This window comes from Micromys minutus, assembly GCF_963924665.1.
Source record: "Micromys minutus genome assembly, chromosome: 19".
Classification (NCBI taxonomy): domain Eukaryota; kingdom Metazoa; phylum Chordata; class Mammalia; order Rodentia; family Muridae; genus Micromys; species Micromys minutus.
This window is the reverse complement of record NC_137954.1, coordinates 24244769-24258637: the sequence shown is the minus strand read 5'-3', so window position 1 is coordinate 24258637 and position 13869 is coordinate 24244769. Positions and strand designations below refer to the sequence as shown.

The 13869-nt window shown below is 51.2% G+C and overlaps 1 protein-coding gene across 13 annotated transcripts in view; it reads left to right on the top strand.

Annotated features, from left to right (window-relative positions):
- Nucleotides 1-13869, top strand: part of TNS1 (tensin 1) — a 153088-nt gene that overhangs the window by 56582 nt on the left and 82637 nt on the right. For 11 of the 13 annotated variants that reach the window (XM_080933463.1, XM_080933461.1, XM_080933460.1 and 8 more), the window contains exons 3-5: nt 6890-6931; nt 7904-7954; nt 13114-13163. In XM_080933463.1, the coding sequence (XP_080789589.1) occupies nt 13120-13163 (44 nt within the window). In that variant the 5' untranslated portion in view covers nt 6890-6931; nt 7904-7954; nt 13114-13119. Of the gene's footprint in view, nt 1-6889; nt 6932-7903; nt 7955-8690; nt 8808-11939; nt 12000-13113; nt 13164-13869 lie in introns of those variants that run through there. The other 2 variants (XM_080933464.1, XM_080933465.1) reach the window with 2 other exon arrangements.

Below are 13869 nucleotides of genomic sequence, written 5' to 3'. Positions count from 1 at the left end.
ATCAACTGTGGGACAAGCATTCAGATATATGTGCTCATGGGAGCCATTCTTATTCAAACCACCACAAGCACTGAGTGCTCTTAACTACTGAGCCATCATCTGTCCAGTGTGGACCCTAAGATTTTTAAAGTGCTGTTCAAAGGGATGGCTCCTGCGGCTATTGTAGGGTCTGGAGCAGCAAACATTGGTTGCCTCATGTTTGGAGAGAATGGGCATGGTGCCACATGCCTGTAATTTTAGTACTCAGGAAGTAGAAGCAAGAAGATCAGAAGTTCAAGGCCATCCTTAGCTACCTACATATTGAATTTAAAGCTACTCTGGTCTTTATATAATAAGATCTTTAAAAAACAACCCTCCAGAAAAGAAGAAGCTGTAGAGAGTGGTAATGGAAGGGAAAACCAGAGGACTAGCTTGCAAACTTCATGTCTTCCGTCAAGAGCCATGACAGGGGAAAGGCTTTGTGGTTTGATGAATTTAATCCCAGGGTGCTGAGAGGGGCATGGGTGACCATCTTTAGAAAATCCTGGAAAATGGAGCCATGCCAGGAGGCAAGCTTGATCTGAGGCTGACTTCCAAAGGGAGAGAGCCTGTGGCCCCATCCGCTGGGGATGGGAGGACTCATACGGCTCAACTCATGTTCCGCCAAAGGCTGCACAGTCTGGAAGGAATAGGAGCACAAGGCCATGTTTGTGGTGTTTGAATTTGTTTTCTCTTGTTCTCCAAAGCAACACTGAGGAGGTAAAAATGGTCATGGAACTAGTTGGTTTGGGAGCCAGGAAGAAGTTTCAAAATTCACACATGGCTCATCTGGGCTGTCTTAGGGATGGGGAGCTGATGTCTGCTACTGGAACCCCTTACTAGTCACTGACACCATTAGGCTTAGGGTGCCAGCTAATGCCCTACAGGTATCCTCAGGCTAGATCACATCCTGTCCTTTCTCGGGGCAGGCAAGTGTCATGGTACCCAGAGGTCAGAGGTCAGATGTGAAAGCCTCTCTTTGACCACCATTGGGATTGGATCCGGCCTCAGCAGCCTGATGTTCGGGGCAGAGCTGTGACCAGGAGGCATAAGCCTGCCCCGGGGATGCCTGACTAAGGCACACAGCGTTGCCAGATTGGAAGGCAAGACAGAGGGAAGCCATACCTTAGAATGCATCAATGTCCAACTCTAGGCTCTCACTAGGGGGAGCCTTGGGTTTCAGGAGAATAAAGGAACTCATTTGTGCTATGCCTTGGAAAGCCCGCTTCCTGTGGCCTGGCTGATTTAGAGGAAGAAGTTGGGAGAGCTCTAGAAGGTGGTAGGTCTAGATCACACATCTTGGTACAAATCCCAGAAGCAAGCAAGCAAGCAAGCAAATGTGGCATAAATGTCAGCCAGCCTGCTCTTGCTGGGGGAAGAGTTGACCCTGTGACCTTGTTTATTACCTTAGTCTGGACACCCACCTGGTGGCCCTGACTGGCAAGAGGGGACTGTTGTAAGATGGAGGTGGGAATGCACTCTACTAGAGAGGAAAGGACAGGCTGTGGATAGGAAAGAGGGTCAGATTTTAACTCTGGGGCTAGAGAGGGAGGGGCTAGGCTTAGAGGAGTTCACAGTCTGGGTGGAAAACAGGACCTTGAGCCAAGCACTAAGGGCCATTATGGGTCCTTGAGCAGGCAATTGACCCAAAGCAGGGTTTTAGATCAGGAATCTGCTGCCAGCTGGGGGTGGTTTGGCAGGAAGGAGTGGCTATGGGATGGGCCGGAAGGTGGAAGGGACTCAGGTAGACATCCAGAAGGGGTTTCAGGGGTTCTGAGCCAGATTAGCTCAAGGATGTGGAGGAGGCAAGGCCTTATGGCAGAGCTGCTGGTCCTCTCGGGGAGGAGAGCTGTGATCAGAGAGAATATTCAGTGTTCTAGCCTGACCCTGAGATGGGGCTGGTGAGGATGTCCTGGGTGTCCAAGCTGAAGCCTATGGTGTAGTGCTGGGCCCTTCTGGGTTGGCTTGGAGGAGGGGCTGAGGACAGGAACGGACTTGCTTGGCTTTCCTCTGGGGGTGTGGAAGTCGGCATAGCTTTCTACTTAATCACCAGAGCCTGTTCTTTTCCCCTTGATGGTTGAGTGTGTCTATGAGAGGCTGTGACCTTGGCAGCAACTTAACCTGAACATTTAGGTCAGCATCCCTGCCACCTGGGCCTCCTGTCTGCCCAGTGTCCTCCCTCAGTCTCAGCTGTTCCTGTGCCCATTTTATTGCCTCTTGTTGATTTGGGGTGGAGCATTGCAGGGACACTGGTTTGGAGGTCTGGCCTGGGCTCACACAGAAGTGAGCACCCTCCTGGAAATTGCCAGAAGAGGAGCCAAATGCTCCTTCCTCAGCCCCTGAGACCTTGAAGTAGAAGAATGGCCCAGGAGGCCTGGGCAGAAAGTTGACCCAAAGCAAGCTTTTAAAGTGAGTCTGGCTTTTTCTGCCACCAATGCTGCCTATAGGCTGCTGTTGTTATTGTCTCTACTGAGAAGATACCCTCATGGGGACGTTATGAGATCATGCCTCCAGTATGCAAGCCTATTGTCATACTCTGCTAAATGTCCCTAAATGTTATGCCTAGTCCCACTGCCTCCCTGTACTCAACTTCTTATCAACTTATGGTTCTATTTTGGGAAAAAATGAGCCCAGAATAGCCTTCCCTGTGTTTTGGGCCTGAGCAATTCCAGTTCCTTCTGGTTGGCCCCTCTGCCTCCCAGGCCCTTCCCCCTCCAAGTTAGGTAGGACTGGGTGACCTCACAGATCATCAATGTGGTGGGAGATGTGACATCACGGGGTCTTTTTGGCTCCAAACTGCCCAGATTCCAGACTTCCCCTGGGACAAGAGCAGAGAGATCTGGCAGGCTAGAGCTGAGGGTTTGAAGAGTTCTGGACAGAATGTTCCTCTGGAGGCTGAGTCTGCATTCTGCACCCTCCCTCTTGCCCCCGAGCCCTGAGCTCAGGCTGGGGCATCCCCAAGGCCCAGCATTTCCTTCCTCTGAACAGCAGCCCACAGATACATTTTTCCCTCCCCCAACCTGGCCTTCCTGCAGGCCACCAATGCATTCTACTACAGTGTCCCCAGGCAGGTGTGTCAGCCTCCCAGTCTTCCAGAACATGCTCATCTTTGCTCAGTCCACACTGAGGGCTAGCATGTGCCCAGAGCGGCAAAGGCATGTGTGTCTGTTTCGGGGGAGACATTGAGGAGAGGATATGCACTTCCTTACTCACCCTATGGTTCACAGCAAATTCAGGAACTTTTCTGCTGTCTGATAGCAGCCTCTCCCACTGTGGTCCATTCCCCAGTTTTCCCTGGGAAGTATAGGAAAAAAAGTCTATTTCCTACTGGTGACCCTAGGTAAGGGTCTGCTGTAGCTAACCGTCAGGGTTCCAAAAGTGTGTCCTCTGTTGAATGGAGCTAAGAAGAAGACTCAGTAGGAAAGAGACCTGAGTTCAATCCCAGCACCATGCAAAAGCACAGTGATGCTTGCCTGGATTCCTAGCTCTGTGTGGTGACAGGGAGAGCCTTGGAGGCTTGCTGGCCAGCCACGGTAGCCAAATCAGTGTGTTCATTGAGACCCATCTCCAAATAAGGTGGAGGGTGAAGAAAGGAGATATGTGATGTTGATCTCTGGTCTCCACATCTGTTCACTCAAGTGCATGAACAGAGAGAGGGGGAGGGAGGGGGAGAGAGGGAGCCTATGAGGGTATAAGGGGCAGAGCTCAAATGCCTGCTCTACCTCTGGGCATTGCAGAATTTTTCACTGTTCACTTGTCTCCCTGTGAGATAAGTCACGGTCACTTCCCAAGGAACTTTGAGGTCTGTCATGAAAGTAACAGAGCCTAGTCCCCAGTCTGCTGCAAGTCAAAGCTGTTGTTCTGGCTTTAGCCTTGGGAAAAGCTGCCTCAGAATCATGGCTGACATAGGGAGAGGCAGTGGGGGCAGTCAGGGTACAAAAGTATGAGGAGAAGTGGTCCACTGTACAGAATGCAAGACAGGTATGTGGGGGTGCCACCTTCAGTTTCTAGACCTGGCCTAGCAGGGCTTAGGGACCCTGAGTGAGGCCACATTGTCCTTGTTTAGACTTTATGTGAATCAGCCTCTGTAACTGACTTTGAGATGCCAACTGACTCCAGGAGAGAGGCAGGGAAGTGAATGTGGGATTGGGCTCTGTAGGCCTAGGGCAGACCTTGTATTTATTTAAAATGCTAGCAGGTCTTCCCTCTGTACCCCAGTTCCTGTCTGTGGATCAGGGTGCAGGAGGAGGTGAAGCTTCACAGCCCTCTAGTACTTGTCTTGGGAGCAGCGTGTGAAGGTGTGGTGTGCATGTGTGTATTTGTGCATGTGTGCATGCATGTGTACATATGATGTAGAGAGATCCTTACCTAAAACTAAACAAGGACAGAGGTGAAGGCTTTTATCTGTCCATGGGGGTCTGCAATGCTGCTGGGTGTCAATCAGAGCAGAGAGGAAGGAGACTGTTCATGCCATAGGTATTTCCCACTGTTCTGTGCCCAGTGTGGGCATTGCTCATATTTCAGTGAGAGGCAGGCTCTAAAGGATATAAGTAAATATAAAATAGAAAGTGTTAGAGAGCAATATACCCTCTAACAATTGGCTCAACAATTAAGAGCACTTGCTACTCTTGCAGAAGACCTGGGTTCAGTCCCCAGCACCTACATTAGGTGACTAGAAACTCTAGTTCTAGGTGATCTGATGCCTTCTTCTGGCCTCCACAGATACTTGCACACACATGGTACATATATGCACAGTCAGGCACGTACACATACATTAAAAAAAAAAAGCAAACCACCTTTTTCTAAGACTAAAAATCAACTAGAAAGTTAGTGTGTATGTATGTGTGCATGTATGTGTGTGTGCGCATGCATGTGTGTGCCTGTTTGCACAGGGCCTTGTACTTGTGGTATAAGGAGGCAGTCTCTGAGACTGCTACTTCTGGATCCTTAGCTTCCCTAGTGAGTCCCTAGGAGCTTGGGCAGTCTTAGCTGCCTCTGCCCAGCTGGGACCAGTCCCTGCACTTTTCCAGTCTTAGGTAGTCTAAGGCTCCTAGTGGTTAGTCCTGGGGAACTAGGGTAGAGGGGGTACATGCATGCTGGGCTGGGGTTATGAACTCTGGAGTCTTTGGAAATTTTTAGCTCCTTGGAAGACATGTGGGACAGTGTGTTGAAGGCATCTGACTGCTGGTGAGTCTTGCCTGTGGCTGGCCTCCAGTTGGCAAGGGAAAGGGGTGGGGGCAGAGGGGACAGCGCTCAGATGATCCCTGGCAGGAAGGGTGAGTTTCTCCCGCCCTGCAGAGGCCTGTAGTTTTATACTAAGTCTTATGGCTCAGAGAAGGCTGACAGAAGTTTGAGTAGGGTGGGGTGGACCTCTATGCTGGGGGGGAAGCTCCGTGTGAGAGGTTACCAGTAAGAGCTAGCCTGTGCTGGGAGCCAGGTTCTTTTTGTGAGGGACCTTTGTTCTACTCAATGTGCATTCCATTAGGCAGCCATGCTGGTGAGCAGCAAGGACTGGCAACATGCTTTCAGTCACCCTGTAGTTAACAGCAGTCAGGTCGTGGACCAGGCTGTCTGCTCTTAGAGCCACCTAGGACCCTGTTGGAGATATGCATTTCTGGTCCCTGTATCCTGTGATCACTTAGAAGTCCCAGGTCAGTGGGACACCCAGCACCAGTAACCTTCTGGGTGGTCACAGTCCCCTCCTGGAGTGACAGATAGAACTCGAGGAACAGTGGGGAGGTGAGCTTTGCCTAGGACATGCCTGTTCCTCCTCATCCACTCTTCTGGACACTTTTAGGATGAAGTCCTTTTGTTGAGTCAGGTGGATGGAGGATGGCTAGATGTTTATTGATGGCCGCTTCTGGTCCCCCTGGTCCCCTGGCATGAGGGAGTTTCTACTGAGCTGATCAAACTGCCACAGTGATTACTTTGGGTGGAGGTAGACCAAGAATCCAAAATGAGGGCTGGAGAGATGGCTTAGCAGGCAAGAGCTTGCATTGCTCACGCAGGAGACCCGAGTTTTGTTCCCAGCACTGTGGAATGGCTTCCAACCACCTGGAAATCCAGTTCTGGAGATCTGATGCTTCTGGCCTGCATGACTTCCTACACTCATGTGAACAAACCCACACCCGAATTTACACATGCATGCACCTAAATAAAATAATTAAAACAAATCTTAAATTACCAAAATGAACTGTGGTTGGATGAACACAGTGTATTGGGCCAGGTTAGACCATTCTTCTAGGAAAGCACAGATGGGAAGGATAATGGGGTAGCACGTGGGATATGATTAGAGCTTCCTGGAGGAGAGAGCCCACCAAGGAGAAGAAGACATGGTGTGCAGTGAGCATGGGAGTGCTTTGTGTGTGTTTGAGTGGGTGCGTGCAGTGTGTGTGTGTACCATAGGTACCAAGGGTGAGGCCAGCCAGTCACTGGAGAGCTGGGACTTGGGCAGTATTTGTCAGGCTCTGAGCCCAGGAGCCGTGCTTTTGGGTCTCTCTCATTGGATCTTATGTCTATTTTCTGGGGCTAACAGGCCATGGTGCCCCTGCCTCTGTGGGGTTTTGCCCTAGATAGATATAGTGGATGTGAAAGCCCTGGGAAAATGGAGCAAAAGTGCTTTGTCCTGTTGTCCCCATCAAGCAGGGGTCTGAGGCTTACGTGGCAGCTAGTGTGGTCGGGTAGAACCGGAGCACTCTGCTGCTAATAAGACAGTGCTCCATTTTGCAAATGCTGCTTCCCCAGCTTGGGTCCAGCCAAGTGATGTCTTGAAGTTTGGGATTGTGCCCTTGCCACCACTCCAACCGCCAGCCTAGAAGGTGGCTGTGCCAGCATCTCTGCGAAACCCACACTATTTTCTCTTTGTCCCTAGTCCATCGCCACGGAGAGCGCGCCCAAGAATGTAGTAGATGTGGTGAGTGACAACCCAGGCCAACTGAAGAGGCTGGTTGCAGGGTGGTGGGTGTGGAGATGGGAGAGGGTTTCGAGCCTGGAGAGAGGGCACTAATGACCTTGGAGCCTATGTCCAGCCATGGGATGTAGGGGTGAGGCTGACTGAGAGGGAGGGCGGGGGCTATGAAGGAGATCAATGATTACAATGTCTCGGGCCTGTAAACCTAGTATCTGGAAGCCTGATGAGGCAGGATTTTTACACTCAGTTTTAGGTCAGCTTAGGCTATGTACTGATACCTCTTTTTTTTTTTTTTTTTAACAAAAAGAGAAAAAGCAAAACAAGAAGGAGGCCTGGGGTAACCCTCAGTCACGGGAGTGTCTGCACAAGCATTGACACATGATGAGCCCAGTCCCCAGAAACCACCTGGGAGAAAGCAGCCCAGAGTGGTGGTACATGCTTGTAACTGCAGCACTGGAGAGGTAGAGACAGGTGGACCCTTGGGTCTTGCTGGCTAGCCTCATCTGTTTGACAAGCCCCAGGTTACTGGGAGACCCTGACTCAAATGCCAAACTTGTTTGAGAGGGTAGGAAGGGGCAGGACCTATATATCTACTTTAGGAATACAGGCTTGTAAGTTTTGTGAAAGTGACCCATGTGCATGTGCATACAAACACACACACACACACACACAGAGAGAGAGAGAGAGAGAGAGAGAGAGAGAGAGAGAGAGAGAGAGAGAGAGGAAGAAAGAGGAGGGGTCGTTAACTTCTCATCTTCAAAATGGAGTAAGTGTCCCCCAGGGGTGGGCCCAAAGGAGAGGGTCTATGTCTCTCCGATAGTCCTTTGAGAAGACAACAGGTATTCAAGTAACACAAGCACAACCCTCAGCCTTCTGCTACTCTCTCCCCCTCTATCCTGACCCCGGCAGGTAGGACTTCTGGAACTCTTTACTGTTTATCTCACCCCTCTCTGACATTCTCTCCTTTGCCTACAGGGGGAAGGAGACTGCCAGGGTGGAAGTGCTCCCAAAAACCTGGAGGAGGGCGTGAGTATGAGGAGGGTATGGGCCAAGGGAGAACGGAGCTGAGGGGTGCCCTCAGACCTGCCTTGTGGAGATGCTGGGGAAAGGGAAGGCTCACAAAGTCACTTGCTGGGCTCAGGCTTGGCCCTGGTCTTCTTCCCCATCAGACCATGACAGTATGGATGAGGAGGGCAGAGGGGCCAGGTCTGAGAGCTAGGCTTGGTGGAGGGCAGACTTGGGAAGGGTAAGAAACAGGGCTGAGGTGAAGAGGCCCTGAGCTCTTAAGATGACCCGAGATCCTGGAGACACTGTCAGATGTGCTTCCCTGGAGCCAGGAGTCTCTGGAAATGGTGACCTCGGTGTGGCCTTTTTTGCTTCTGACTCAGGACTCTGGAAAAGGGGTCATCTGGCCCTGGCTCATTTTGTCTTCAGTTTTACAAGAGGAGTCAAAGGACAGGTTTCTTAATCAGAAGGAACTCAGGCTCCGGGGCAGGAGCCCCGGTCTCTGTTGGGGGGAGGGTGGCTTGTCTTCACACACCCATGGTAGACCCCACAGGAGACACTTTACCCTCCTCAGGTCTTTTCTGCCCTGTGCCCCACGCTTGGCCCCTCTGTCCACTCCAGGCTTGGAGAGGAACAGGGAGTGGTTTTGGCGGTTGGCACAGGGGGAGCTGTTGATGGCACAAGGCCCTATCATCTGACAGCTGCCTGGCCTCTGGTAGGGAGGGCCCCGCAGGGAGGGGCTGAGCTGTAACAGCTTCCGAGGGTGGCCCACCGACGCTGCTGTACCATCCTGAACCGCCATAGGCCCAGCAATAAGGAGGGGAGCTGTCTATGGGCTGCAAGGACTCCTAGGTTGGGGGAAGGCACTGTGGAGGTACGTGAGGATTCCTGTTCACTGGTCCTCGGGATAAGGGTCATGATGCTTTTGAGAGTTTAGTGTATTACTGCAAAGGATGAATTAGCTTGAGGCACACCCAGCTATGGTGGGTGCTCAGTAAAGATTAACCTGCCCACCTTCCATTATTTCTTTTTGGGCCAGGAGCTGGGCTGAGAGGTTGTATGACTCCATGACACAGTGTATGGAAGATGCTGTGACTTCATGTTATGGATAAGGAAACAGAAGCTTGAGATATCTCTTGGATGTCTCTGGATATATGTGAACCAGGCCTCTTAACCCTTGGCCTGGGGATAGAGTGGTAGCCTCTGAATCATTTAGTTGATGTTCTGGGTGTGTTTATATCATGTCCTAGGGCTTCTGACCTTTGCATCTCTGTCTGGGCCATATGAAGTCCATAAACTAGAACCAAACCAGAGGAGTAAGGTTAGACATCTTGTAGAGCTATTGACCCTAAGGGCGTGTTTGACCTTGGTCTTATGGAAGAAAGAAGTAGACACTTAGCTATGGTTGATGGCATCTTGTTTTAGGTTTTAGGAAAAATAACTGTGTGGGATCAGTGAGTCTGCAGGTGGTCATGTGTCCGGGTGGTGCCTTGTCTGGAGGAAGGAGGGAGAAGGGGGAGGAGGGAGGAGGGAGGAGGGAAGAGAAAGGAGAAAATGTCTCACTAAAGTAGTGTTAAGAGGCCAAACAGGAGAGCCGATTCCAGAAAGGCCTGCTGCTCCAGAGGAGTGGAAACGCCAAGGTCAGGCTTCCAGACATCTGTTGTAGGTTGGGTGACCCAGGGCTGCAGGGATGGTTCCCTGGCTGCCTGGGGCTCAGCTGTGTTCCGGGCAGGGGAAAGGATTGAGTGGCTCAAGGCTCTCGCCTGTTTGTGAGGTGTTTCCTGCTTAGACTCTCCAGGCAGTTCCTCCAATGGAGCTGGTGTTCAATGGAGGCCGCAGAGGCGACTGTGTCGCACTTTGTTTTGGAAAAATCCAAGTGGTGGGCAGGAAGGGGGAGGGGAGGAAGGGGGTGTGGCTGCAGGGGCCTGTGTGTGTGTGTGTGGGGGGGTCAATCCTAGGAGATGCAGGAATGAAGGGCAGGGCTCTGGCTGCCTCACTCGACCCCTGGAATTCACTCTCAGCTGGGGCTCTGGGGACCTAGGTTCAGGAAACAGGTTTTTTTTTTCCCCCTCTCTGTCCAGAGGTATTTTGTTTTTGCTTGTGGGCCTGAAAGGAAGGCAGGATTTCTCCCAGCCTCTAGCTGCAAACAAGGGCCACTGGAGACCTGAGGTTCACATAGCTCTTGCTGCATGGATATGCTAAAGGGAACAGAAGGTGGCAAAGAGGAGCCCCAGGCTGCAGACCTGAGCTACTCTGGAATGTCTGAGTTATGGTCGGCTCCTGCCTGCAGGGAGAACCAAGGGAAACGGAGTTGGTGCCCACAGCAGGAAGGATGCGGGTTAGATATAAGGAGGACCATCTTGACAGTGAGGAAAGACACTGTTTGGGGGAGGCTGTGGAATGTTCTTTCATGGAGGCCTTTCTGCAAAGGAGAGACATGTTTAGAAGATTAGAATAAGGGAGAGTTCTGTTTGCTGCCCAAGGAATTGGATCAAAAGTTCTATTATTGGTCTGTCTTGGGAGGAGTTAGTAGGAAGTTAAGAGTTTTGAGATTCCCTAGAGGGGAAAAGAATGGGATTACAGGCAGGCAAAGAATTTATTTTTCTTTTAAAAATAAACCTTCCCCGGGGACTCCAAGTGGGGCAGGAAAGAGATTTCTGAGCCCTGCATTGTACCCATTTTACTGATGAGCAGGTGAGGCTATGCTACTGTGCCTCTCACCGGGTGAATTGACAGTTATCTTCACTGAACAGAATGAGGGTGAAGCTTGGACCTCTCTCCTTCCACTCCCAGGTCCCCAAAATACAAACAGTGAATGGTTGTTAACCAGAGAGGGGATGCCCTCCATGAGGAGGGCACAGAGCTGACTCCAGGTCTCAACTTACCCTGCTGTCTTGTAGGGAGTCAACAGGAGGGGTGCGTTTGCTCCTGGCTGCCTCTTTACTGATCTCCTGAGCTCATGACAAATCCACAGTCCCTGTGCAAGCTTGCTTTCTGCTGGCGATAGTCGTGTCCCTAAACCTTGCAGAAAACAGGAAGCCCTGTTGGTAGGAGGGCAGTCCAGCCCTGTGATTCATCAGGGGGTGACTGTCCAGCTGTTGTCCCTATTCCCCCTGCCCAGGGCAGTTTCCTCTGTGCATCTCTGTCTCAGCCTCCCTCCTGTAAAGTGTTTGGACTTTTCTTATCACACCTCTGGAGGCGGCAGGGCCAGACTCTTATTTGGGCCAAGTATTTATCGTCCAGTCGGGAGTGAGGAATGTGGAGTGTCATAACCTTGGCCAGAGGGTGGTGGGGAACTGGACTGGAAACCTGGTCTCTGGGTCTCGTGCATCCCTTGCCCTGTGCCTTCAGAGGCTTCCAGCTCTGCTTGGCTCTCCCAGTTCCTTCGACAGCCCTGGCTCAATTGGTCTATTGTCTTCTTCCCACTCCTTGCCTGTGCCTGGCTCTCATCTTGGCGGCACTGTAAGCTTTGGCTAAGTTGTGGCTTCCAGTTGTTCGAAGCAGCTGTGGTGGCTTCCTTCAAGAGTGGCTATGGATCCATAGCAGATGAAACCCCAGGGGCTATTTATAGCAGGGTGGCCCTGGGGCTTGGAGCCAGGCCCAGGGCCTGAGGAGACTCAGAGCCTCCTCATCAGAGATCATTGCAATGGGATAGATGAAGTGTTGGCTTTCTGTGTGCTTTGGGGTGGGAAGTTTTGGAACAGCCTGGTTTAGGGTTTTGAAAACCAAACACCCCTGGTCCCCGCCTCTCCTGCCCTGGCCTGACTCATGCAACCCTAAGTCCTAGGGCCAGAAATGCTGCTAGACTGAGAATCATTCCTCCGGAGAGCTCCGTTTGTCTCCTCCTTGTACTGTGGGTTCTGCTGAGCTCTGAGCAGCCCCACAGTGACAGGGTGGACACCCCTCCTGCACCCAGGGGCTCTGACTCTCTACTTCATGGGGAGCTGGACCTCAGAGCCCAACGCTCTGCATATTGGGTGCAGTACCCTCCACTTGGGCTCTGTGACCAAGTCCAGGTCAGAGTTTGAGTCCTGCAGCATCACCACAACCTCCTAGGGATTCAGGGGTGAGTCACCGTGTGTCTTATGTCTCTGTTCTTGCCGACTTTACTCTTGCTGCCTTTAAGGGGAGGCTGCCATTTGGTGGCCAGGAAAGGTGGCTCAGTGGAGCCCAGGAATGCAGAACTGGGGTACCCAATTCTGCATGCATTAGAATGAATGGTGGCTGCCGAGAGAGAACAAAGCAGGTTATTTATTTATTTATTTATTTATTTATTTATTTATTTATTTTAGTGAGGGTGGACGGTTGTTCTTTCCCTTCCAGGTATTTGTCTTTCAGTTCTTCCTAATGAGAGAGTGATAGTCAAAGTGACAGCTGCCATTGATCAGGTGCCAGGCACTGAGTGAGGAGGCTCATCTTCATTTTTTCGTATGCCCTCAATATAAACTATTGAGGGCTGGCCTGTCTCACTGTGACATTCTGATGACATTTTACCAGGTTCAGAGGGCTAAGTGTCCCCTTGACTGCCTAGGATGCTGGAACCTAGAGCCACAGCCTTAATGTCACTCTGCTGCCCTGCAAAGTTTGGGTCACCAATGTGGGTCTGTTTGCTTAATTTTATACCATCAGCATCCTGGATTGGGGAAGGTGAGTCAGGATAGCAGACACAGATCCTTAGAAATCTGGGTCCCTGGATTCCCTTAATAAATTGCGCACCTGCTGCCCTGTCTCAGTTTTCCATTAACCCAATAACTCAGCGTTGTGGCTTTGGAGGAGAGGGAATGAGGGACGGCAGTGACAGAGGACACAGATTCAAAGCTGGCCGGAGTGTACACGCCCTTAGCTTTTCTAGAGCATAGGCGTTCGCTGTCGGTGATCTCTGGTTGGAGTTACTATCGTGATGACTGGTGAATTAGGGCAAGGTGGATTTCTGCCAATCCAGCCACAGTTGGTAAGTGTGTCTCCAGAGCAGGGGAGCCCCTCAGGTGGCTGGATGTATCTTAGAAGAGATTTCCTCTTGCCATCTGCCCGGGGGTTTCCTACAGCAGGTACTTTTGGCTTTTGGGTTTTTGTGTCTGGGTTGCAGAGGATCTGTGTGTGGCCACGACCTAGCTTCCTCTCCGCTCCTCTCTTTCTGTGTGTCCCATCTCTTGTAATACTGTGCATTTTCTCTTTTCCAGGGCTCCATGAGAGTTTCCCCAAGCATACAGCCACAGCCACAGCCTATCAGGTACACTTGGCCTGTGGGGAAGGGATGGGGTATGGGCATTCTCATGTTCCACCCTGGATTCTGAGACTGACGTTGTACAGCCCTAGCGAGAGGCCTGGGGTTGGTGGCCCTTGGCTTTTATCATTGTGAGATCCAAACCAGACCTTGAGGTGAACTCATTTACCTGCATTAGCTCATTAGTCCTTGTAATAGCACTGAAAGTCTAGGTATTGAAAAATGAGTTACTGAGTGTCTGCAGTGACTTGTTCAAGTCACTTGTTCATCCACTGCCCAGAAGCAGCCCTCAGGGCTGGCCACTATCAAGGCCCATGATAGTTGTGAGTCTTTGTGGATGAGGTCTCTAATTGTCTTTGTAGAGTGGTTGTTCTCCATACAGGAAACAAACACTCAGCAGGACTCCAGGCTTTGCCCACACTCCACCTCCTTCTTCCTTACCTTCATTCTGAGCCTCATAAGATGTGTAAGGATGCCAGCCATGGTTTCTGCCTACAGCTCCTATAGATGAAGGTTGCATTTTAAACAGGCCCTCCCAAACCCCATTCCTTCCACAGCTTGGTACACCTAGAGCTGTAATGCCTATCTTGTCCAGCTGGTGGCACTGTTGTGCCTTTTATCTTTCTTTGAAGCCATCCTGACAGTGGAGCTGGTTGGTCACCACCCTAGGATGGCCACCTCTGACTCATGCCTGTCTTGGCCCCTTCCCTCC